General features: G+C 50.9%; 1 protein-coding gene across 1 annotated transcript; it reads left to right on the forward strand.

The window, feature by feature from the left end:
- The first annotated feature begins 9732 nt into the window (after positions 1–9732).
- Positions 9733–25407, forward strand: LOC140262162 (omega-hydroxyceramide transacylase-like). The gene is made up of 9 exons (XM_072356355.1): positions 9733–9744; positions 11178–11276; positions 22807–22936; positions 23361–23584; positions 23700–23765; positions 24118–24327; positions 24410–24470; positions 24835–25057; positions 25338–25407. Exons 1-9 carry the CDS (start codon positions 9733–9735, stop codon positions 25339–25341), a joined length of 1029 nt encoding a protein of 342 aa, XP_072212456.1. The 3' UTR covers positions 25342–25407.
- Positions 25408–25547: the final 140 nt, after the last annotated feature.

Raw genomic sequence — 25547 nt, forward strand, 5'->3', positions numbered from 1 at the left:
CTCAGCCAGGAGCCATGAGGGGCTCTGGAAATTCAGGGGGTTCCTGGCTGGGGAAGGAGCCTGACCACATTGACCATATGGGTCAGGGATGTGTTAAGGGCATCCCAATCCCATCCCACCCGACAACCCCACTGCAGAGGAGATGAAATCCTCACCATCAGCCCCTCTGCAGCTCCTTGCTGCTGTTATTTTTAACCAGCACAGCCTCCAGAAGGTAGGGAGAGGGAAAAAAAAAAAGCAGATGAAAAGATCAAACTTATTTATACTTGAAATTAGAAACAAGCTGTACAAAATATACAAACCTATGGGGGAAAACAGCAATAAATATTGCTGTAGGAGCCGAGCCTGAACTGTAAATGGGAACAGATCTGAGCAAGCCCAGCTTCCCTTCCTCATTTCGCTGGTAGGGGGCAAAATAACCCCAAACCTTCTGCCCCAAAAAGTGGTGGAGGTGCCCCAGAAGGAGGGACCCACCATAGAGAACTGCTCTATGCTGTGGCCTCAGCCCCAGCTACACTTGTTGATGCAGCAGCAACAGGAGACACCCATCTCCAGGCCATGGCACCTTGCCCTGCATGGATTTGTGTTCTTATGGTCACTTCCATCCTTAGCTTCACGTCCTGCTCGTGGCTGCACATCACCCAGGATGAGGAAGTCGGGCAACAGGCATCCAGCTTCTCCCTCTCATCCTTTCTACTGTAACTAACAGCAGAAGAACCCAACACTCAGCATCTCCCACCTATCCCAACCTGGACAGAGTGAGAACCAAGCATCATCAGGTTGCTCAAAGGCTGCAAAACACTCTTGGAAATGACAGTTCACATCCAGAATCCGAGCTCTGCTTTCTATGGGTTTCATGATCATGCAGCAGGGCATCATCTGCTCCCTCCATACATGTGTGTAGCACTTACTTAAGGACTTGTCTGGCTCATCTCTTTCCTCTGCTAGGATTTCTGCCAGTAAATCACTGTCATCTGGTCGAAGGCAAACAAACAAGGCTGCTTCATACTATAAACATTTATTGATGACAAAAGGCTGGAGGCAACAAGGCGCAACTTCCATAACTGCAACAGTTTACTCTGGCTCTCAGTCGGGGGGGGGGGGGGGGGGAAACTCACTGGAAATCAGTGCCAGCTCTGCAGAGAGCTGCTGTACCTTTGGGATGCAGCGAGGAAAATCCCTTCCCTTGCAACCAGGATCGAGCTGTCCCCATCAGCTCAGCGCAGCAGCAGGAATTAACCCCTCAGCTACCGGCTGCTTTAGATCAGCCTGGAGAACTGCAGCTCCAACCCAGCTGCCCCAGGCACCGCGTGGCCTCCTGGCCCTGTTTTCCCCTCTGCTGCTTCCACCTAATCCCATCAAATCTAATTAAGCTCTGCCAGGCCAGCAGCTCGCTGCAGGCAGGGCTGCTGCAGGGCCATTGCTGCTGGCCCCAGCTGGTCAAGCAGGGCAGTGTTGTGCCCCAAACCAGGAGGCACGAGCTCGGTCACAGGGTGAGATTGAGCACAGTTACACCAATGCTGATAGGAGTCCATGGGAAGGGACACCCCTGCAGTGCCCCCAACACTTTCCTGCAAAGCACAGCACTAAACGTGCTCCTCCAGACTGTGGCTTTTCTGTTTAATGCAGGATGGCTGCCTCCTCCTCCTGTGAGATCCTCTCTGCTTCTCCGTCCAATTCTAATCTTGAATCTGGACTTGACAAATTCAATTTGATTCCTAACAGCCATTTAGGAAACTCCCCTGTGCAATGATCTACAGGCTGACCTGAAGCATCAGCTGCAGCTTCTGCAAAGCAGCTGAGCCAGCATGGCTCCCTTCTTCCTTTCATGGCCTTCTTGGGGCAGACCTCCAGGCAGAGGGGGCACACAGCTTCACCTCTCCCACAGCCATAAGGGAACCCTTCCGGACCCCTTCCATGTATGGAACCTTCATTCCAACCCTCCACTGCTCCCAGCCTTTGGTTTCCTGCTTTGAAACCTTGCCCATCTCAAGCATCCTCTTGTGCTTGCCACAAGTGCTGTGCATCCTGCAGCCGTGCTGCCAGCACGTGTTGGAGCCCTGCCCTCCCTCATGTCTGAATGGGAACCCTGCCTCCATTGATAAATCTGGGACAAATCTGCTACTCTTTATTTCTGAGGATCAGAAACCTTTCAGCGCTAACACTGTTACAATAATACCTTAATGCACCATAAATGTATTGTCTCTTCTCTCACAGCAGGGAACACACAAAGCTCCAGCTGCTCCATGGGGACACGATTAACTCACTCGTGTGGCTCCTCCTGTCGTTCCAGAACCATGAGCTCACCTTGCCCTACCTTTGCTGCTCACATCCATAGGAACCCTATTTCCCTGCCAACATTAGAGGCTGAGAGTGCCATTCGGGTCACTCCCCACTGCTGAAGCCTGTAAATAGGGCTTCAGCATCAACCCAGCTTCTCATGATTAACTCAGAGTCACACACAGCTACAGCAAACAACAACAGCGCTCTGCTCCTCTTCCTGCAGCCACGTTTAGCCGCTTGCTCACCCCGTAACCTTCAGCTGGTTCTTCCCTGCCAGCTTAACCCTGATTTAATTACAGTTATTGGCTCTGCAATTAGGGATGAAGTGGCACAAAGCTGCCTCTGGGCCAGGAATGACCACCCTGCAGCCTTTGGGCTCATAGCAGAGATGCACTACAGCTCTGAGATGCACCCACAGCCGTCTGGCTGCGTAGGAGCAGAGCCTCAAGTCTCTCCGTGCCTCAGTTTCTCCTCTGTACATTAGGAGAATGCTTCTCGCCTCCCACCTGCAGTCTATTTAAATCCTTTGCCAGCCTTTCGCCCAGCTCGTGGTTGCAAAGAAAAAAAAAAGAGAGAAACTGAAACTCCGAGATGGGAAATAAAACTCAGAGCTTTCTGACTGCTGCGGTTTGCTTCACAGTGAGCACACGGGCAAAGCTCACTGCTGTGGGGATGGTAAACCCTGAACAGGGTGCTGAGCACAAATGCAACAGGCAGCAGGAATGTGGGGGCATCTCTGTTGCAATAGAGTGAACAGAGACAACGTGGCTTCAGAGAGTGGTCATTGCTCTCAATGGATGGGGGAAGTGAAAATGAAATCCCTGACCCCAACTCTGCCATCAAAGAATGGGGCAGGTTTGGGGCATAAGAGGTCCTCCAGATTCCTCTGCTGACTTCACACAGTGGCTCCATTGGCTGTGATGGAGCTGAAGGAGCTCAATCCCATCCAATCCTTTGGGGACCAAGGGGTTACAATTCAGGCCAGAGTCAGGCCTATTTTAATATCCTAAAAATGTGATTAAAGGGCGGGATTATGTTGGCCAAACAATGTTAATGCAAATTCCCCCTTTAATGGGGATCACATTCCAAGGCCTTCACAATGACAGCAAAATGATATCCAGCGGCTTCTTACGCAGCTCCTGTTGCATGCCATTATTTGGTCATTAGGTGATAAGATTACATCCACAAAGCAACTTAACCACAAATCCATGGAGACAGCGTGGCAGCGGTGCTGCCTTTTCATTACGGATGGGCAGATGTCCATGGGATGCAGGGTGGGTGCTCGAGGGATGCGGGTTGAGCATCATTGCCCAGTGGGATGAGAGCTCAGCAGCCCCCATTTGGAGAAGCAGAAGTCACTCTTTGTGCTTCACTGCATAATTGATTCCAGGAATGTCACTTCTGCTTGGCTTTGGTGGCACTCGTCCCCATCCGAGTTGGCACACGGCAGCGTTTCAGCCTACTTATGCCAAGCGAAGCCAACAGCTGCAATAATTCTTCTAGCAGCCCCTCTGACAGCCAAGCCCAACCACTGCCCTCCATCCAAACACAGCTGGGGCAATCAGCCCTAAAATACGGGATCGCTCTCTTCACAACAAGATTTCAAGTGGATTTTTTCAAGGGGAAACTCAGGATATTTGGGTGAATCGGTGCCCAGCTCCGCTCAGCTGCACAAACAGATCTGTTCTTAAATAGCTCCATTTGGTTTGCACTGAAATACTGGACAATCTACAAGCCAGTGCTGCACCACAAAGCGCCCTTGTAAAGGCTCAAGTGTTTATTTTCAGAACGTGTGCTCTTCACCTTTCTGCCATTGCTCAGCCAGTCGTGCTCAGGAAAACAAACTGTGTCATGGAAATTGCCTGGTTTTCCATGGTATGGGTGTTGGGGAGGTGGGGTGGAGGGATAGGAGAGATGGGAGGGGTGGGAGAGATGGGAGGAGTGGGAGAGATGGGAGAGATTGGAGAGATTGGAGGGATGGGAGAGATTGGAAAGATGGGAGAGATTGGAGAGATGGGAGAGATGGGAAGGATGGCAAGGATGGAAGAGATGGGAGGGATGGGAGAGATGGGAGAGATGGGAGGGACGGAAGGGATTGGACAGAGGGAAGGGATGGGAGTGATGGGAGCCCACCCTGTCCCTCCTGCCTCAGCTCTGAGCTTGTAGAAATGCCATCATCACAGCCCAGGAGCAATTAACAGGGAATGATGTGTTGTGTTGTGTTGTGTTGTGTTGTGTTGTGTTGTGTTGTGTTGTGTTGTGTTGTGTTGTGTTGTGTTGTGTTGTGTTGTGTTCTGAGGGGTGGGATTCATATCAAATACGTCTCGAATGAGGAGCCACAGTTGAGGAATTGTGGTGTCAGGATGGAGGCTGCTTGAGGAGCTCAGCTCCGTGCAAGCACTGCTCTGGGAGTACCATGGCATCCCAGTCGCTATGCCCAGCAGGACTGGGGAGCCTGGATCCAGCCCAACCCAGCTAAGTGCTAATATTATCATTGTTCCAAATCCAAGGAAAATTCACTCCTGCCCTAAGGCTGTTCTGTCTGCATTTCCAGCAGGGAAACCCAAAACAGCAGAAATTTGGGCCAGAGGAGGCTGTGCAGCATCATGGAGAGGCTCGATGACCCAAGCTCTGATGCTGAGCCCTGCATTTTATTTCTGTCTCCTATTTAGTAACCGCACAAGCCTGGAATCCCCCCTTCTTGCAGAGCCCATTTCTGAGAAGCTCTTGCAACTCGCTCTGAAATTCCCTCTGCATCACGGGGTGCTGCTAATGAGGAAGACACCAATATAGGGGGTGCTGATGAGTCACTGAGTATGAGCTGGGAGCAAACCTCTCATCGGGAGCCAGGGGTGCGATGCTGGGTGATGGGGGGGACACCACAGGGTGATGGGGTGGCACTGCTGGGTGATGGGGTGACACCAACCTGCCCCATGGGTGCTGCAGCGGCCCTCCTTGTGTTGGCCAGTGACCGTTTTGACAAGGCAAGGGCAGACGGAGTAATAATGAAAGGGATCTGCTGGTGATAAACATAGATATTCTCCAAAATCTTTCTCCTTGTGCAACATCCGAAGCAAAAGCAAAAGTGATTGCTTCTTATTTCCCCATTTCTAAACCCCAAATGATAAAACAGCCAACACAGTGATTGGAGGGGGGTGGGGGGGGGGGGGGGGGAGGGGTGTCCTTGTCAGGAGTTTTCCCTTTTCCTTTCTTTTCTTCTGTACATTGGGTAAGCTGGGGCTGTGCTCAGCCTGGGGACAGCAGCAGGGCTGATGGCTGCCACCTGTGCCAGTAACCCCAGCAACAGCTCCGTGCCGACAGAGGCAGGAGAGGATGCTGACTCACTGCCCGCCTCGAGTTTGCAGCTCACCCTTAATAACAAGCATCCCCGGAAGAGTCTTGCTATTCCTTTCCACTTTGCAATCACCCCCCCTCCCCCCCCCCCCCCCCCCCCCCCCCAATACACACTGAAGAAACCTCAATTAAAAATGAGCACGTGAAAAATAATAAAAGCAAAGGAGTACCCGTGCACACCAGGGCGAGTTTAATTGCATGAATGAACTCGTTCCAGTTCAAAAGGCAGCGCCCTCCGTTAATTCGCTGAGGTCATTGCAAAGAGAAATGAGTCCCGAGATGGATGGTTTTGCTGCAAATATAAAGCACTGAATTATTAACGGCCTGGGTCTAGGGAGAAAGGAGGGGGGAGCTTGAGAAGACCATGTTAAAGGAGGAATTCTCCCTGAAATGGTTGCAAACCTCTCGCTTCTCTCCTTGCCTTTGACCTCGTTGCTTTGTCTGCCACTCGCTTTCCTTTTTCATGCAAATCTTGATCTTTCTCCGCTGCTTTGTGCCCCTTCTACTCACCGGGAAGCAAAGAATGAGCTCCAGAACAGCCAGGAGAGAGGAAGTCTGAGATGTGGTCGTTTCTTTTGGCTTTTCCTCTTGCTGGGGTTATTTTGGACAGAGAGCAATGGGAGCTCAGCACATCCCAGACGAGATGCCACCACAGGAACAAAGCTCAGAGACGTCCATTGCAACACATCCCACATCATGGAGATGGCTTTGGAACGAGCAGCATTTATTTCTGCTTTGGCTTCACCCATTCAGTCCACCATAAGGAGCGTGTTGAGGTGACCCCAACACACAGGAGCTTCCTGCATGCTCCTATCCTGTGCTCATGGGCACCTCTTAGTGATGACCATCACCCACAGCTAAACACCCATAGGATCCCTTGTGATGGCACATCATGGCCATTCCCATGCTGGGCTCAGACACCCATTCTTTCTCCCCAGGTAATGACCATCAGCTACAAGCAAACATCCATAGGAGCCCTTCTGCTGTAAGGCCACGTCCCTCCATAGGAGCAGCACCTTGTTCCCCTGCTCCGAGCACAGAGATGGGCTGAGGGCACACACTGGCCTTCCCCATGCCCTCTGCAGCGGGGCTCCAGGCTGTACCTGTGCACATCTATTGTCTGCCACCTGCCTGACACGGGAGCTTTTAATAGCTCCATTATGCCAGCAAAGACAGTGCCAGGCCTCTCTGCAAAGCTGAATTGTAACTGCTTTTTAATGAGGATGATTCACGGCGGCTCCTGGTTCTGCTGCCTGCCGTTGTGCTGGCAGCTCATCATGAGGGAGCTGGGAAGAAAAGCTGACGGCTCCCCAGCACGGAGGAGAGGCTGAGAGGTGCTTTGGGTCGCACCTGAGGCACGTCTGAATCTCCATAGCCATTAGGTGAAGGGTATAGACGGTGCTTTGTGGAGTGCCCTGAAGCTCAGAGAAGGATTCTGATACCCTCTCATCTTCCTTTTTCTTTCCCTAATGTGACCCACATGGAATGGGACACCCCTTTGCTCATTAGGGGTCAGCTGTGCCCCCATCCCCTCATTGGCACAAGAAGCAGGAAAGTCTTTACCTCTGTGAGCACTGCTCAGCAACAAAGGAAACACGGCTGTATCATCACCACTGCTTTCATCTGAAACCCAAACAATTGCAACACACAAAGAAAATCAGCTCCATCCCAGCGGATACCAGGACACCACACCACCCTGACTTCACTTCACATCCCATCTTATGAATGGATGGGTTCCAATACCTGCCAGCAAAATGAAAAGCTGTAGGATGCAGTGCCCTGCACTCACGTGTGAGGAAGCCAAGAATAGCAATGCTTATAATAAGAAGAAGAAGAGTAGTAAATAAAGGGGTGGGTGCTTGAAGCCTGTAAGTGACTCTGACAGATTTGGTGTGTGTGTGTGTGTGAAGGTCCCAAAACACAAGTGACAGCAGCAACTGAGGCTTTTGTTGGAGTGAGAGTTCTAGCAATAATTAAATCACTGCCTCATTACGCGTGGACCAATTTAGCCCCTTCTGATGCACTTGGCAGGTACTTGGCGTAACGAATCCATCTGAAACAGCACCTGAGACTGAAGTAATTCATAATGAAGCTCTATACTGAGATTACAGGGGAAGGCAGGATGGTGAGGCAGCCCGCCATGGGTGAGCTGTTGGGCAGAGGATGGTGCAAACCTCAGTGCTTCTGCCTTCACCTTCTGCATGGTCCTGAGGGCAGTGGGGTCCTTCTGGTGCCCCAGATGGCACCTGTGATCCAGGGGGTACCTCATGTCCAGCTCTGAGGTCAGTCTGCAGTCCCTGCTTGTGGCTCTGCTGTTAGAGGATAATGAGGGGAAGTTGGCTGCTAGGCTGCCTTCCAGCAGGCACAGCCCTCAGCCCCTCTATCACAGTGTAAATCTCACTAGGAAAAGCATCTCATGTTCATACTGCTGCTGAAGCTGACACAGCGCTACCCAAACAGACAGCAGAAGCACACAGGAGCAGCACCAGTGCTATTTTGTTGCACCATGCATATAGAACACATGAGGTTCAAGGCGGCAGCATCATTTGGATGGAGGTAATTGGGGTTGAAATGCATCTCTGGAGGGATGGGCAGGAGCACCAGCACAAGGGAACTCAGAGCAGTGGGGGAGTCTGGACGGAAAGCTGTGAGCTGGGTTATCCGAGGCAGAGAGGAAGCTGTGTGTGCATACAGTGCACCCACAGAGCACCATACTCTCCCTGGTAACCAGGGCAAGAGGAAGCAAGGACAGTAATTAATGAGCTCCAGAGGCACTTCTCCATCAGGATTTTGCTGCTCCCTGGGGCTTTGCCTTCCCCAGCACCAAGCAGTGGGTGCCATGGGGTGACACCGGTTGGAGGCCATCCCATGCTGAGGATGGGTGCTCTCCTAAGGTCATCCTGGAGCTGCCACGTCCCCTCCTGCCACACTGTGCCTATGTAGGACATGCAGCCCCCAGGGGCTCCCCTGCTGACGCAGCGTTCCTATGGTGGAAGGCTCCATGTTTGTGGGCAGATGGGTTATCTGGGCCAAACCCAACATGTGGGGACACCCAGCCTGTCTCTCGCTGGCTTCATTAAGCCTCCTGTCCCAGGTGTCCCCAGTCAGCTGCCCTGGCACAGCCACCTCTATGGGATGTCCCTCTCAGCAGCTGGGAAAGGCAGGAGGGGAAGGATGGATTACAGCAGTGCACAGCGGCTCCCCAAAATGCTGGTTGTTCAGATTCCCTTTTAATTTACAGGATGATCAGGACAGATTTCAGCTGTTGCATTTACCCTGAATTATCCCCAGATCCCAAATGTTGAGAGAAGTCAGGTTGGAGCTGCACACGTGAGAGCACTAATTACCAGCACCTCACTATGAGTCTTCGCAGCACCTTTCCACCCCCACCACTGCACGATCGATGCGCTCTGCCATTGCTGACCTGGTTTCCAACTGTGCCCTTATGGAGCAACATAGGGAGGTGACACTGTTTGGAGATGCAGCTGTAGCATGGAGCCCTACTGGGGTCCAGGAGGGGTGAAAACAACAGCACCAACCACAGCAGTGAGCTGCCCTAAAACACTGACTTGCTATTAAAGCATCCCCAAAGAGCTTTGTATTGCTAACGATTCCTGTCCCTGGGAAAGGATTGCTCTGTAATGCCAATAGCTTCAGTGTGGCCATTTCTTGGGAAACATCCCCCAGGCTGCATCCCCAGAGCTCAGGCTGAATCCATTCTTATGTGACAATGAGTTTAAGGGACTGAGCTGGGCTTTCCCACATCTGGTTTGACGTTAGGACAGCACAGATTTCGTTGCAGCAGGAAGGCTTCTTGCATCTCTCTGTGTACAACTTGCCCTGTAATTCCCAAATCATGGAGAAGAGCTGGGGATTAACAGCACGCTGCAACTCAGTGCAAAACTTCCCCTGTTTTTCCCATTCCCTCTTCATCCCACAGCTGAGCTTCCTTAGTGGCATCCTACAGGAACAAGGAGCTCCTTAATGGCTGCAGAGCACAGGCTTTGAACTGTGAATCCTAAGGCTCCAGCTCAGACCTTCACAGCAATTGAGCCATAGTTTAAAAGAAGAGAAGAGGAGGAACATCTCTCTGCCATGTATTACAGGGTGAGCCCACCAGACACAGCCTCAGGCACACAGCTCAGCCCAGCTTCACATTCATTCTTCTCGAGGTGCAGAGTTTGAATGAAAGATGTAATTCTGCTGAGCAGGAAAACTCTGCAAGATGCAACACAGCCATGACACGACAGCCTGAGCCTGAGTTTGCTTCTTTGTCCTATATTAGCACCAGCTGGATCCAGGGGATGGAAAGGCAGAACCAATGCAGCTGGCCAAAGCCATTGGTTTCATTTCTTCACTTACTGCTTTTGAAACATCCCATGAAGATGCAGCAAAGCTCTTGCCAGGAAGTGCTTCTGTGCATCATAGAGCAAGCTCAGTAGTGTTCAAATCCTCTCTGGTTCTTGCATTAATCCCTGCTCTCTCCATTTTACCTAATAATCTCTGTGTTGCTCCCTTTATCCCGCTCTGCTGACCTCCATCTATACAGGCACTCCTATACTCCCCATCTAGGAAAGCCAGGGATTAGGCTTGTAAATTTTGCAGCCAGCTGAGCACACACCCAGGTGATGTGATACAAATTTGGCTTCAGATTCAGTCTCATCTGCTCTTTTTTCCCCCCCCTGTTTCCCCAGACACAGAGGGCTTAGGGCACCTTCTCAGCCCACCCCCCACCCCCTCCAGCAGCACTAGGGCTCATTCCCAGCCCATTCACCACCGAGGGCATCCCCAGCCTTCCCCGACCCCTCCAGCTCCCACACAGGCTCCTCCAGAGCCGTACACATTAAATTCAGATGCAAATCTCTCTGCCACGGAAATACCCAACTGATACGAGCCTTTGTTCCTTCCCAGATCGTAATTGCAATTTAAGGAACGCTTTTCTCTAAGAGAAATGCCTGTTTAACCTCTGTGCTATCTGGAGGTGGTTGAACCCCACGTGTCCATCTGCAGCAGCTGATAGGGAAGCAGTGAAGGAAGCAGATAGAATCTTTCATTTCTCATCAATAACCCCACGGCCAGCCTACTGCCAGCCTGCTCATTTGCCATTGTGCAAGTTGCCAGCTGCATCCTTCCAAGCCCTAACAGCTCCTTTTCAGATCTATTCCGAGTCTGTCATTTCTCCCAGCATCATTAATGAGAAGATTTGGGACAAAATGTTTTGCACTTTGCTTCTTGTTCGGTTTTGAGTCACAGCTGGGAGAAGGCAGCTTGTGTTTTTTTTTTCCACTCTGCAAAGGAAGCTGCTGGAGAATGACAAGCCTTTGTTCTTCCTGGGATGCTCAGAGAATAGGCACTTCCAGCATTCAAGTCCTTAGGAGGCTGTTCAGACACAAGGCTGTTAGAAAATGGAATTACAAATTCCATTCAGCAAGTCAAGAAGAAGCGAAGCTGGCACTGTTGACTGCCAGCCTCAGTGCCCTCGAGCTCCCAGAGCCTGAGAAAGCTGAGCACTGGCTTGGAGAGACATCACTTCTGCAAAGATCAGCAACCCAGATGGAGAGCCCCAACACAGAAGCCTCAGACTGAGCCTTAGGTCCAGCACCGCATCACCAGCAATACCCAGCAGGGCAGCTAAAGAGGTAAGGAGGCATTTATTCACCCTTACACAGTCCTGCAAGCAATGGGACAATGTCTTCTCATGTGGGGTGCTGCTGGTGGCCCCAACACAGCAAGAGTGGAGAGCCTCCACTCTTACCCAATACCCAAAAGCCCTTCACCATGCTCTGCCACCCACTACGTCAGTCTTGCCTACACATCAACTGAAACATCATTTTTGTTCCATAAAGCCACAATCAACAGCAATCACCCTATTCTAGAGTCAGGAAACTGGGGCATGAACTTTCCTCCCACAACCTCATCTTCAGAACAACCAGCAGGTCTCTTGCCTTGCACCCCAGCATCCCTGCCACCAAAACTCAGGCAGCTCCTGGCCTGGCAAAGCACACACAGCTGCTGGTTTTGTTGCCTTTGCCCCAGGATAGCTGAATCCTGCCCATTTCCACCAGTTGTGCTGCAGCAGGATCTGCTCCCACCCCAGGCTCCTGGCCAGCACCAGGAGGGATGTGATGGGGGATGTGTGACACACCAGCACACCTCTATTTTCAGGTGCTGCTGTGTGACTGTTTGCAGAGGTGTTTTTTCTTGTCCCAGACCTTCAGTGCTGTGAACACAGCATCAGGGCAAGGTGGAGGGGACAGCCACCTCTTCAGAGCACAGCCAGGTGCTCAGCTGCATCCTTAACTCCTATCCTAGAGACCACTGCCTTCAGCCTGTTCTATCCTGAGGAGACCAACCCTGAGGGTTGGATCCTGCACTGGGGATGGTGCAACCCCAGGTATACATGCAGCATGGGGGGGGGGGAACCCCACAGAGAGGGAGCTGTGATCCTTGTGGGTCCTTTCCAGCTCAGGACATTCTATGATTGTATGAACCCAAACTGCAGGAGCAGCTCTCAATGTTCAGCTCTGAGGTTCCCCATCCCCTTCCCCTTCCAGTTTTCTTCCTGCCCATCCCAACTTGCACCCAGCACAGGGCTGAGCTCACAGCCCACCAACCCCGCAGTGAGAAGGCTCATTGTGCTGAGCTCCCTCCTGCCCAGCACTTATTTGCCTACAGGAATTTGGGAAGGTTGGTAAAGCAGAAGTAAAAATAAGCAGACAATAAACCCACAGTTCTACAGTCACAGCACATGTTGGTTCAGGAAACTTAGAACCAACCATCCTGGGACTTCAGCCCAGTCTTGGTTAAACCCATTTTGTGTAGCACAGGTTGTGTTTATTTTAACATTAATTCTTCCATTAAATCTGCACTGACTGGGGGTTGAGAAGGCAGGAAAGTTAAAAAAGGGGACATTGAAGCTCGGAGCCCAGGCAGGGAGCAATGCTGTTTTCCTTCTCCTGATCAACATAATCCTAAACACAAGGAGAAGCTTGTCTCCCCAGCATCCCACCCTTTCATTTGCAGGGTGATCCACTAACCCTCTCGCAGACCCAGTAGAGCTAAGGAGAAAGCCCTATATGCAGCATCTGATAATGAAGTAAAAGCACATTTATGGGATTAGCTCAGCTAATCCCTGGTAAATGCAGTTTTATTGCACCGTGCTTGGATTCAGAAAACAACCAGGCATAAAAACCAGGACAAAAAGTGGAGGTGCAGATACAGGGAGAGGCCAGGAGAGACGGTGATACTAAACACTATGATCTGGCATCCAACTCAAAACTGAGTGGTAGATGGAGGCAGCTTTCAGGGCCCTGCCATTACACCTGGTTGTGTGTCTAATACTCTGCAAGTCTCATAAAACAAGAGGAATGGGTTCAGGGCTTTACTTGCAGCGTGGACTGGACTGAAAGTCCACCACAAATATCTTCATGTGTGGCTGCTGCACAGACACAGCCAACGAGGTGCTTCCCCAAAACTTCATGGCACGTTTCAATAGGGAACAATAGCAATGCCTGGAGCCCCTGGTGTGGCATGGAGCAACCTGGCTGATGGACCAGATGCCAGGGATGTCCCTGATCCCCACAATGGGCTCCAGCACACCCTGCTCTCTGCTGTACCCCACCCTGTGCCACCCCTTGCTAATTAAAGCCACAGCAAGAAATGCCCTTTCTCCATCCCAGCAGTGGGGCTCTCCAAGCACAGTGAGCTTTGTGTGACTGCAGCCACACCGCAAATACAGATTCCCTCTACAGGCATGGCTGGCTGCACTTCAAAGCCCAGACAGCCCTTTCCATTCAAGCCTTCAGCAAGCAATTCTCTCACGTTAACGTGACTTGACGTGATTTTTTCCCAGGTACACTGTCTGTCTGCTCCTCTCTCTTTCTGGTTCCTTGAGTGCTGCCAAGCTGTCAGCCTTGTCCCATGCCGCAGCAGGGCCATCACAGCTGCTTGCAGAGGGCAGCGATGCACAGAGGCACGCAGGGGGGGCTGTGAGAGGAAGATCTATAAGATGCCATTTTCCTTCTCTATAATTGCAAGTAGGGGGTCGGCACCTGCTCCCATCCTGTCCCTGAGGACACTGACCACAAATGGCAGTCCCACCTCCCATCCCCTTCACCCTGTCCCCTCTCAGCAGCAAGCCTAGGCTTGGTGTGCCAGATGGAGGCCTCCAGGCAAGTCAGCATGGTTAGCTTTAATGCACTGAGCAATCCCACAGAAATCCTGGGCCCAGATCCTCCATCTGCTCTGGTAGCCCGCTGGCATCTGCAGCCGGCCTCCGCAGGGCTCCCTGCATGCAGGGAATCCCAGCATGACACCAACACCCTGGGTGGTGAGGGAAAATAGGGCTCGGGCATGGAAATCCCACTGTTCCCAGAAGAACACCCTGAGGACACGCTGTGATAGCCCTGCAGCTGAGGCAGCAACACCTGGGGCCACCAGCCATCACCACGGCCGTAGCCCAGGGCTGGGCTGCTCTCCTCCAGCAAAGGCTGCATGCCAGCACTGGGATACACAGCTGCATAGGGCTGTCACAGCACTGCGCTCCACAGCAGAGAGCTGCAGAGCCCAAACCACACCTGCAGCACGGGCTGCCACCACCACTTGCAATGTATTGCTCTGTGTATACGTTTTCTAGTCCACTGCAGCAGGGCACAGCAGTCCCAGGCTGGCCATGTCTGGTGTCCTTCCAGCACACCCGGAACCGTCGTGGATGGAGGGGAATGAAGATGTTGTGGATGCTGAGTGCGGAGACATCCTTGATGTGAGCCCCAGCATGCTATCTTTAGAAGGAACACATGCTATGCTCAATTCCTTCTGCTCTATTTCCTCCGTGAAACCCTTTCCCATGCACGCTTGCAGGGGCGCGGAGGGAGGAGGGAGGTCCCCATGTCCCACACCAGCACTCACAAGACCAGTCAGTGAGCACCAAGCATCCTGGTGAGTGAAAACCACAACACATCTCCTCCCATTGCTGTTGCAGTCATAGGGACACATTGCTCCAGCAAGGCACAGGGCAGAGTCACCCTCTTATACAGCCACTCCACGGTCAAGAGGGCTGATGTAAGCCCTGGTGCAAGGATTCCATAGGATTCACCTCCAGGCTCACCATCCAGCATCCAAACTCACCAGCAGCCTGGCAGCTCATGGCTTTTATCCCTTTATCCACTCACAAATGGCAACCTTTTAGTAGCAGCTATACAAGCATGCCCTATTGAAATCCATAGGGCCAGCAGGATGAAAGAAGCAGGCAGGAAACCACATCATCTCCTTTAGCAGAGTGCTGCTACATAGGGCAAGCTTCTACATCCTCAGTAGAGATGAATATCAAAGTCCTTGGCTAGGGAAAAGGCCTGCACCCCAACCTCTGCTTCCCGGCATGGGATTTGCTTTGCCAGATGCTGCTAGCAATGGAACCAAGGTACACTGCCTATCTGCCAAAAGAAAAGTGATGATGATGTGGGATTTGGGTTCAGTCTCAGCCTTCCAGCTCATGACTTCCCAGTCATACGGTGCCACAGCCTCCAAACCCCAAAGGGGTCAATACACTTGAGAAGTCAAAGCACAGGGGAAGCTCTGAGCTCCAAGTAGCCAAGGCAGCTCTTCCATTTCCCCTGGATCTTTAAGGCTATCGGAGTTCATGAGAATCTGACCCCAACACCAGGAGTAAATGGTGACCATTTTCACCACCTGCAGTGGGGGTCAGGAGAGAAAAATCCCCCTCAGGAGGACAAATGACACCCACAAAAGTGAGAGGAGGCACCAAAACCAACCTGACCCACACGCTCCCACCTCTGGGGGCTACAATTCATGGAGACTGGATGGAGTAGAAAGAAAACGTTTGGAAAGGAGTCAGAGGCCGCTGTTCTGGGCTGCCAAAGTCCATCATGGGCAAAGCAGGGCTCTGCCATCCCACTGCAGGTGGCACACCAGCCCCACCACTGCTCTGTGTGCTGCCAGCCCTGGGTGAGGATCCGGGCCCAGATAGCCCCAAAGTGGGGGTTTAAGCACAAAAGCATTTTGTCTTTTAAAAACCAAAACAATAACAAATAACTATAGCGGAGAGATGGCTCATTTACTGTCTTTTGTGCACTTAAGCACGACCGATACCACCCTGGTGCGTGATTTATCAGAGGGGTGACAAGGCTGTCACCCATGATAACCTTGCCTGCTGTGTGTGACAGCCACCCAAGGCACACAGCCCCGCGGAGGCGGACAGGAGGCAGCTCCGGTGACTTCTGAGCTGCAGCATCAGCAGAGGGCTGTGAGCACAAGCAGGAGCTGGCTGCAAGGAGAGCTGCTCAGAGGGCTTCAGATCCCTCTTCTGCAAGGTGCTGCTCCTGTTCGTTGTCAGCGGTTAAGAGAAGGGGAAGGAGGGAATCCTGCAAAGCGATCCCAGGTCTGGGGAGGGGGCAGCATCCATCCTCAGCCGTGGCAAAGGGGGAATTGGCCTCCTCGTTTTATTTGCATGTGTAATGGATGCATAGGTCTCAGTAGTTCACATTAATGTATCTGAAGGGCAAGTCTGACTTGTGCCATGTTTCACTGACCCCAGGAGAGATGGGGAAGAACACAAGGTGCCTCGCAGATATTTATTTCTCCTTTTTAATAAGAACAGAACCAACAACAACAACAAAAGTCCCTGCAGTTTTCTGCAGCACAGCAGACCCGCTGGCCAGGCAAGCAATTAACACATTGTCAAGGAAGCAGGAGAACAGCCTTAATGACTGCAAGTGCAGAGCAGCCTCCGGTTTCTCCCCTTCTGCTTTGGAGCCAAAGGAAAACAGAGGCAGGAGCTGCTCACCCCTCCGGCCATGGATCCCAGCTAGGTGGTGGCGCACACAGAGCAGCCTGATGTGCTCTGAACACTGAGCAGACATGGATGCCAGGTGGCTGTGGCCAGGCAGACGGGGCCTTGCTGATGGGCTCTCCTCTGCTAGGGAGAGGACATTGCAAAGGAGGGGACACTGGAAAGGAGGGGTCATTGCAAAGGAGGGGACATTGCAAAGGAAGGGTCATTGCAAAGGAGGGGACATTGCAAAGGAGGGGACATTGCAAAGGAGGGGACATTGCAAAGGAGGGGACACTGCAAAGGAGGGGACACTGCAAAGGAGGGGACACTGCAAAGGAGGGGACACTGCAAAGGAGGGGACACTGCAAAGGCCATTTGTTCATTCCAAAACGTTCTATACCTCCAGCCAAGCAGGGCTGCCCTGGCTTTTCTTGCAGCTTTTTCCACACACCAGCAGAACTCCAAAGAGATAAAAACAAAGCATGGAGGTAGAGGAAAGGAATCGTTTCATGAGGCTTTGATGCTGAAAATGGCTGAGTCCTGGTTTGAGGTCCCTCCGTCATTGAGGAAGCAGCCCACAGACCTGCTATGGGGGTTACCCAGTGCAAGCTGAAGCCACCTTGACCCACCTCATTGCTGGCTTTAAGGGGCCAAGATCTTGGCCTTTCCATCTCCGGAGGAGTAAAGAGGCTCCTGACAGCCTCAAGGGGCAGCAGCAGCAATGTGTGCAGACAGAGCAGCTGCCCACTGGGAGAGGACTCACCCCAGGGTGACCACAGGAGCCATTGGTTTCACACAGGTCCTGCCCAGATCAATCTGATCTGATCAAGATCCTGCTTGGGATCAATCCACATCTGCTTGAGAGCACACGATGTTACGGAGTCAGGGAGCCAAGAGCAACGCTTCTAATCCTGCATTAACAAACATGACTCACCCATTTATTTTCACTGGTATGTTCATGGTTATTTTAAGCTTTGTCTAAAGAATGCCAGCTACTGTATAATAACTGGAATGAAAGATGGCAGTGTTTTTATTTTGCTTTACAACTAGAGATTTATTTTTAGTTCCTTTATATATATACACACATATTAAAAAAAGAAAAAGCTGAAAAGTGAAACTAGTCTGAATATTATTATTGTAAATGCTCTGGCACTGATTTGCTAAAACAGAAGCACATCAACAAGTCCCATCTCCAGACTGAAGGGAAAATTAGAGGCCCAGCTGCCATCAGCCCCAGCTTTGCATCCCCCTGGGAGTCAGCCTGGCTGCCAGGACACCCAGGAAAACCTTATCTCATAAATAGGGCTTCCAAGAGCAGGCTTTGCCTTGCAGGATGTGTTGGTCCCACCTGGCCCTGAGCAGCCCCTACAACACAGAACCTGCTGATTACACCAATAGAACATTGCATGGAGGATTCTGAGTTTTAATACCATACAAGGAATCAAAACCACCCCATCCTGTGCAGGCTATCTGGGTCTCCATCCCTTTTTCCTCCTAGGCCAACCCAAGCTACAAAGCCCATCTTGGCACAAGCCTTCCAGCTGCAGCACAGATAATGCCAACCCCAAGTCCAGTCAATGCACCCACACCTTCTCCAACATCCCACAGCCTCTATCAAACGCCCTTTCGTAGCTTCATTTCTCCTTCTCCTCCCTCCTCAACTTATACCTAGAATACATCCCCACTTATGTGTATGGATGGACCCCAGTGCCCTCCCCAGGAAACAGAGGAATGGGTGCAGCAGTTCCTCTGCTCTTACAAAACACACAACCTTCCATTCTGGGATGCCCACAGGACTGCTGCTTGCTTTTGTTCTATGCTGCATGCTTATACCAGCTCTCCTAGCAAACCTACGACACACCTCAGAGCAGGCCAAAAAGTCCCCAAGAGTTTTCCCATCAAAGTCACTGTCAGGCTCCCAGAGCTGCATGCATTTCTGCAGCTGTTTTCTGCCCTCTTGTGAAGGTCTGCAGAAATCCAGGCCCAGAGCAGAACTTGCAGCTGCTGCAAACCCACGCTCCCACACTGGCTTGTTTGCAGGGCAGAGATCTAAGAGCCCAGAGATCTAAGAGCCCATCTGTGGGGATTCCTGAGCATGAGGCTTTAAGGACCAACATCTCTCCTAACAAAGGGAGACCGGATCCCCCAGCAACAGCCTGCACTGGGCTCAACCCTCCTATTTTATCCCACAAATGATCACTTTTTAAAGCCCCAAACCAGAAGATTAATTCCCCCTTGTGCTGCTGGCCTTGGCTGCAACAAACTCTTACTCTCCCCTTCCAGCCTAGCCCAGAATCTTTTGGGATGGAAAGGACCCTTAAAGGTTATCTAATCCAACTCCCCTGTAGTGAACAGGGACACCTACAGCTCACTTGTGTTGGTGAGCAACAGGCTTAGCATTGCACTGCCCCTGGTGAGGCTGCCTATCACTTGGCTTGATGTATCCTTGATACATCCCAGGAGCCTCCTGGATCACCTACAACTTTCTGGGCTCTCTGGCTTGTACACTGAGGGGTTCATCCCTTCCTCCCCTATTTGTGACCTTATTTTGGGCATTGCCTCCACGGGGCTCTACTATTTGATGGTTTCACTCCAGGTTTAACCTGGTAAACAGGGATGCAGTAAGCAGCTTGGGCTCTGCAGGTTCCTGCTTGCTGAAGACAAAACACCTCTTTGTCCAGAAGGAGCCTGAAACATTGGCTCTAATCCACCTTTTGTGCCAGGATGGGCCATACCAGCAGGGCCCATATTTACACTCCAAACCCTTATCTCTCCCATTGGCAGCATTTATGAACAGAAGGGACATGACTCATCCAGGAATCAAAGCAGACTATGGAGAGAAGCAGGGACCTGCTGCCCTGCTGTGCACACTAAGCACACCCACTTCCATCCACCCCAAACCCCACCGCCCCACCATCTGATCTACAAGTCATTTTCTTGGTCAGAGAAAATGCTTTCTTTGCACCAACCCAGTGTAAACCTGAATCTGCAGCTCCTCCTACGCCCACAGCCCGGGCTGCCCCTGCTTTACAACAAGGGAAACTGAGGCACAGAAAAGGGCAGTGACTCAAAAATACCCATCCCTATTAGAGACCACAACACTCAGCCACACATGCTGGCTATGAAAGCCACTGTGAGGCAAGCTTAGCAGAGCAATTTGTATTCTCCTCCTTCCCAAACGTGTCAGTGACAGATGCCAACAGCTCCCCAGGGCTCCTTTCATCTTCCTGAGACATTTAATGTTCTCATAGCCCGTTACCGGGCCCATCAATTACCCGACTTCGGCACAATGACGCAATATATGACACGGCACAACCCATTGGCTTTTAAATGCCACAGATGTAAAAAGGAACGAACTATTTGGTCTCCTCCAGTTATTTGTCACAGCCACAGTGTTCCTTCAGACGTAGTTTCATTCTGGATTGCGTGATCGCATGCAATGGCACAGCACCATGCAAATCTTCCTCCATCCAAGAGCCGCACTTCATTGGTCGGGCTCTGAACCACAGGTGCTGCTCATATCGATGCAGGCTTCAAATGAGGACCAGCACAATTCATTGCAGCCAGAGCCACGAGCCAGATGGCATTGCCACCCTGCTCTGCTCCCAAACACTCAGTGCCTTGCAGCTCAAGCAAGGCAGGAGGAAGGTCAAACCATCTGCTTGCTCAGAGCTCAGTGCCATATTGAAGTGCAAAGCATTTAAAGACTGGAAAGCTGATCTTACGTTTCCCTACTGTGTAATTGCTTTAGTCTTGCTTCTTCCCAGGCAGTCACTGTGAGTGAGCAGCTTTGGCTGGAGAGAGCCAAAACTGAAATAGGAAAGCACCAAACGCCCACGAGCATCAGCAGGGCTGCTGTCCTTCCCTTTGCTGCTTCTTTAAGGCACAAGACACAGCCAGAACAGCCCGGATGAGGCAAAACACTCCCTTTTGATTATATTTAGGTTTCTGAAGACCCTATTGCTAAAATATTTGGAGTTCTCCCTACTGTTTCCATCCCCTCCCGGTGCAAAGCAGCTGCTGCCTCTCCTCACAGCTGTTATAGCATCAGACTGTGAATGCTGCCAAACGTTGGGGGGGGGGGGAGCCCTGAGACATGTGAGCCCAACTGATGGATGGCAGCTTTCTTCTGAAAGCCCAGCTGACCCACACAACCCAAACCCCATCTCAAACCCATAGGAATAAGCCCAAAAATACGTTTCAGACCTGCAAGCCTGCTCTGCCTTCATGGAAAACAACCACCACATAAAGAAAGCAGCCATGCACATTGAAAGCCCAGGGGTCCTTCCCTCCCCCCCCCCCCCCCCCCCCCTTAGACCCTGCAGCCCCTCGTTGTACCTGGCAGCCCTGAGACCAAACTGACCCCCCAGCCCCGTTTACACATCAGAACGCCTGATTCCGGCTCATATGCAACGCACACAGGCACAAAGCAGCGCAAGGGCTGCATTTAAGGTGTAACAGAGGCACATAATGAGAACAAACCCCAAACACGCCGAGCAACCCTACTGAGCGCTCGCTTCCAGCCCGGCCCTTTTATAGCCTACGGAAGTGGGCGTGGCCACGTGCCCTCACTTTTGCCCTTTGCAAACATGGCGAACATGATTAAAAACCTGCTCTGCGCATGCGCCCATCGGGCTGAAAGGCAGGTGGAACAGCGAATGAGAGTGGCGGTGTTCGAGTGACGTCATAAGGTGGGGCGGGAGAAGATGGCGGCTTCCGGTTTGCCTGGGTCAGGGCTGCGGCCTGCTCTGTGCTGGGCTCTGGGCTGCGCTGAATGTGAACCAAGAAGGCCAAAAACAACCTGGTTGTATCAATTGTAATGGTGTGTTGTGGAGCAGCAGGAGCAGGAGGTGATCATCCCTCTGTACTCAGCCTTGGTAAGGCCAGACGTGAAGTGCCCTGTTCAATGTGGGCCCCCCCCTCACTACAAGGGGGGGCCCACACTACTACCCCCCCCCTCACTACAAGGCCCAAAGGGCCTGAAGCGCTTGTAAACAATGAGCTGCAAAGGGTGTATGGAAGGTTGTGTGCTGATAAAACACAACAGAACACAACAAAACACAACAAACAGCCCTCACAGCTGGCTGCAAAGTGGATAAGGTGCAGTAATAGGGCTGAACTCTGTGATAGAAGCAATGGCAATAGTGTTGCTTCTGTAAAACAGGAGTTATTCCCCTTTGCCTTAAGGTTGTAAATCACTTTTTCTTAACCTCAGGATCTTTCTTCATGTGGATTTCAAACTCTCAATCCCTCTAAATTCCATCTAGTAAACAGGCAGCATCTGGAATAGACTCTTATTGCAGTTAACTTTTAAGGGCAACACTTCAGGGTAGATGGAAAATTCCATCATCTCTGTTCTCTCAACTATTCAAGGAATGTATTTATTCCTATCATCTGGAGTTTTTTCTTTGCTCTTTCCCCTTTGCAGCTCAACAGTTTGATCTGTGATGCTCATGCAAGGCATGTGCAAGGAGCTTAGTGTCTTGGCTGCTGGGTGGAGCAGGTTGGTGATGCTGCTCCTGTGTAAGCTTGGGGCTGGATTAGCAGTGTCAGACAGCAGCCTTTAGCACCACATGTCCAGCACGGCTGCTATGCTGCCATGAGAGTACTTTGCAGCCCCTTTGTTTAGATCAGGGTTGCATCCAGACCCCCCAAAACTCACCCAGTTTTGTGAGCAAAATCAAAGCCCTGAAATTGTGAAACGGAGTGACCAACTTGGATTTTGATTTCTTTCATAGTCTATAAATACCTTCTGCAGGTTCTCCACTCCCTAGGTCAGGGTTTGGTAACCTCTGAGAAATGAGACCAACAAGTTTTAAACAGCATCTTGCAAGACTCTTGTGTACCAGGGAATATTGCTGCTTCTTACCTACCAATAGTCTGGAAACAAGTGGAACCCTGTGCTACTGCTCACCCTGTTCCTCAGCTCAGGGAAGCAGCTTTTCTCTCTGTTGTAATACATGCTGCTCCCCCAACATCAGTGAGACATGCAGCCCCCCACACAGCCTGGGGCTCTCACCCAGCAGCTAAGTGCACGCCTTGCCTAGGAATGTATTGCAGTGTAGTCCATTTGTTTTAATGAGTAGCCTTAGGTATTAAAAGACATCACACATCACATGCTCCTGCAGTTGCTGTCACTTCATTGGACGTTTGGGTTTGAGATCTGTGTCAAACAGAGGGATAAAATGCAGCAAGAGTAGCCAGAAACAGGAGCAGACTGGGAACAGCTAAGTGTTGGCTTGTTTTAGAAGAGACCTCCAAGCCTGTTGTGTGCAGCTGCTTTCTTGTGCCTCGAGCTTTTGTATTTAGCAGAAGTTATGAAGATAAAGGGAGATGAGAGATCTTTCTCCTTCATGTTTAGAGGCTGCAGTTTCTTGCAGGTATATGAAGCTGGGGTGGTAAAGGCTTTGCAGGACTTGTCACCTGAGATATTGAAATCTGCATCCAAGATCTATGGGATATCTTCAGGATCAATTGTGGCTGCATTTGCAGCGTGCGACTGTGATATAGGTAAGTGTGTTCTGTGTATGAAGCTGCAAAAGATCTTTTTTAACCATTGCCCTTAATCACTGATTAATTTCTCTGAGTTTTATTTTGTTGACTTCTTTAAGAGTGGAAAACGTGGATAAATTAACTGCACTGGTGTAGTTATGGAATAATTCACTGTGTCTTACCAATCTGAATTAATGGTATCTTTACCTAATATGAGAAACAGAAGTGCCTAATCAGACATGTCAGGTTTTTCATAGATTCTTAAAACACAGAGGAAATAAAGTATTGAATACAGTCATTGAGGATCTATGAGCTCTGCTATCGAGATCTTCAGCCCTGCTGCAAATGATATCTCTTTACCAGCCTGCTAGAATGTCCCTCTACCAGATAGTAACTCAACTGAGAAAGTACATAACTAATAATTGCTTCGCTTTGGCTTTAGATGAGTTGCAGCAGTACCTCTACAGTGCTGGGAAACTCTTCTTCACCACGATCTTTACAGCTCGGGGGAAAGTCCTGCATGTCGTAAAGGATGCCTTACATAAATTTCTGCCTGCCAATGCCCACCAGCTGGCATCTGGGAAGCTGCACATCATCCTCACCCGCCTGCGTGACTGGAATAGCGTGACGGTGTCAGAGTTTGCTTCAAAGGAGGACATCATTCAGGTGAGAGCCTCCCAGGTGTGGGTCCCCCCTCATCAGCCATAGGTGAGTCAGTACTCACAAGGGCATGAGATTTTTGCAACTTTGCCCTCCAAGTCACTTGCTGTCTTTCCCATAGGCCGTGTTATGCAGCTGCTTCATCCCTCTGTGTTTTGGCTTTATCCCTCCTCAGTACCATGGGGTGGTGAGTATTTCGGAGGTCAGCAAAGCATGTCCTGGGTCAGGGTAAGGGCTCATCTCAGACTCATCTCAGGCTCATCTCATTTTTGTACCCCGAGTTGCTTGTGCTGTGTGCATACAGCATCTGCAGAGGGAGGAACTGAACCTAGGTGCCCCACAGCAGCAATGGGGAGGGAAAAGATGGTAGGTGGAGACCTGGACTACACGGGGCAATGCTCAGAGCTGCTTACTGAAGGATTTTCCCAGCCCCAACCCTTTAGGCCCATTTGGGTCTGAGTTGGGAAGAAGTTCCACATGCGTGCATATGATACAGCTCACTCTGAGGAAGGCTCAGGGTTCCTTGTTTTCTCTTCTAGCGTTATGTTGATGGGGAATTTGGCATGTGGAAGACCAACTTCGTGTCCCAGAACACCATCACCGTGTCTGCTTTAGCTGGCGAATATGATATCTGTCCCAGAGATTGCCCAGTTCCCTTCTTCACTTTCCAAATAGTTGATTGGATTTTACTGATATCGGAACAAAACTTGTATCGCATACAGTGCCTTTTCCAGTGTCCCTCAGCAAAGGTGAGCTGCTTCTTCAGGTACCCAGAGCCACAGGGCCCCTACAGCTGGCTCTCCTGTCCTCACTGCCATCTCCCTCCTGCAGGTTTGTGAACAGCTTTACCATGATGGCTACCAGGATGCAGTCTCCTTCTTACACAGGCTGAGTAAGTGGTTGGGGACGAGGAGCGGGTAGGTCAGGTAATTCCTGTTCCTGTTCTCTCCATGGCCAGCACTGGAGCTCCCTGTTCACCCCTTGCCCTCTGAAGGAAGGGCTTGCTGGGAATGGCAGGGTTTTCCAGGGAACATGCATCTCAATGACCTGGACGACACTGTAGGCTTGGTGCTTTATGTAATGTTTGATGCATTATCCACAAAGCTGTGATGTTTGACAGCCCCTGACCCTAAAAACCCAAGTAGAATTAGCTATGCACTGCAGTCCTCAGTCCCTTTGTTTTCCAGTTCACCCTTCTGATGCCTTACATTGCCAGTTGATCCACAGACTGTGAGAACTACCTTCTCTTCCCCCAGATGCATTTGGTATAAAATACCTTCCTGAGGACTTTACCCTTCTGTTGCACAAGGAATCATGTCAGGAAGGTGAAGGGACCCTGCACAGGAAGCCAGGAACAGAAGCACCTTGCTCCAGAGCAACAGACCCTCAGGACATCACCAAGGAGAACACAGCAAGTGTTTGTGCAGCAGATGAACCAGAGGAAGAAGATATGCTCCACCTCCTGCAACCCTCAGAAAGGTACAGAACCAACGCATTTTGCATCCCATCAGCTTTCATTAACTTTGTGACCCTTGCTCAATGCTCATAGGCTGTCAGGGTTTTTACAGGCTCCAGCAGGTGAAAATATCAGGAAAGAGAAGGGTTCCCCTCTTGAATCAGTGAATTAGTGAAGCCCTGTGCTGAGCTTGCTTTTTATCATGGTTGATGGCAGGTATACATTTTCCCCTGCCTCTTCCTAGCAGATTTCTGATAAATATCACCTGAACTCCCAGCTACCCACATTATCATTTCCTCACAGATGAAGCCACATCAGAGACACCCTTTAGAAACACAGCTCTTATCAGGAAGTGACTTATGTTGCAAGGTAAGGACAGGCTCTGCCTACATGTTGTTTCGTTAAGGGTGAGGGAAGGAGGAGTGTGTCTCAATCATTGTGGCTGGCTCTGCTGTGCCAGTCAAAGTTTCTACTTAGCTATTCCAGCGTGCAACCACACGTGAATGCTTAAGT

Source organism: Excalfactoria chinensis, chromosome 23 (assembly GCF_039878825.1).
Source record: "Excalfactoria chinensis isolate bCotChi1 chromosome 23, bCotChi1.hap2, whole genome shotgun sequence".
Lineage (NCBI taxonomy): Eukaryota > Metazoa > Chordata > Aves > Galliformes > Phasianidae > Excalfactoria > Excalfactoria chinensis.

What these genes read in the sequence shown, in the direction of transcription:
- LOC140262162 (XM_072356355.1), top strand. An exon ending in AGCGTGCGACTGTGATATAG is followed by an intron (nt 22,937 to 23,360) that starts GTAAGTGTGTTC and finishes CTTTGGCTTTAG; the next exon opens with ATGAGTTGCAGCAGTACCTC. An exon ending in CTCCTTCTTACACAGGCTGA is followed by an intron (nt 24,471 to 24,834) that starts GTAAGTGGTTGG and finishes CTCTTCCCCCAG; the next exon opens with ATGCATTTGGTATAAAATAC.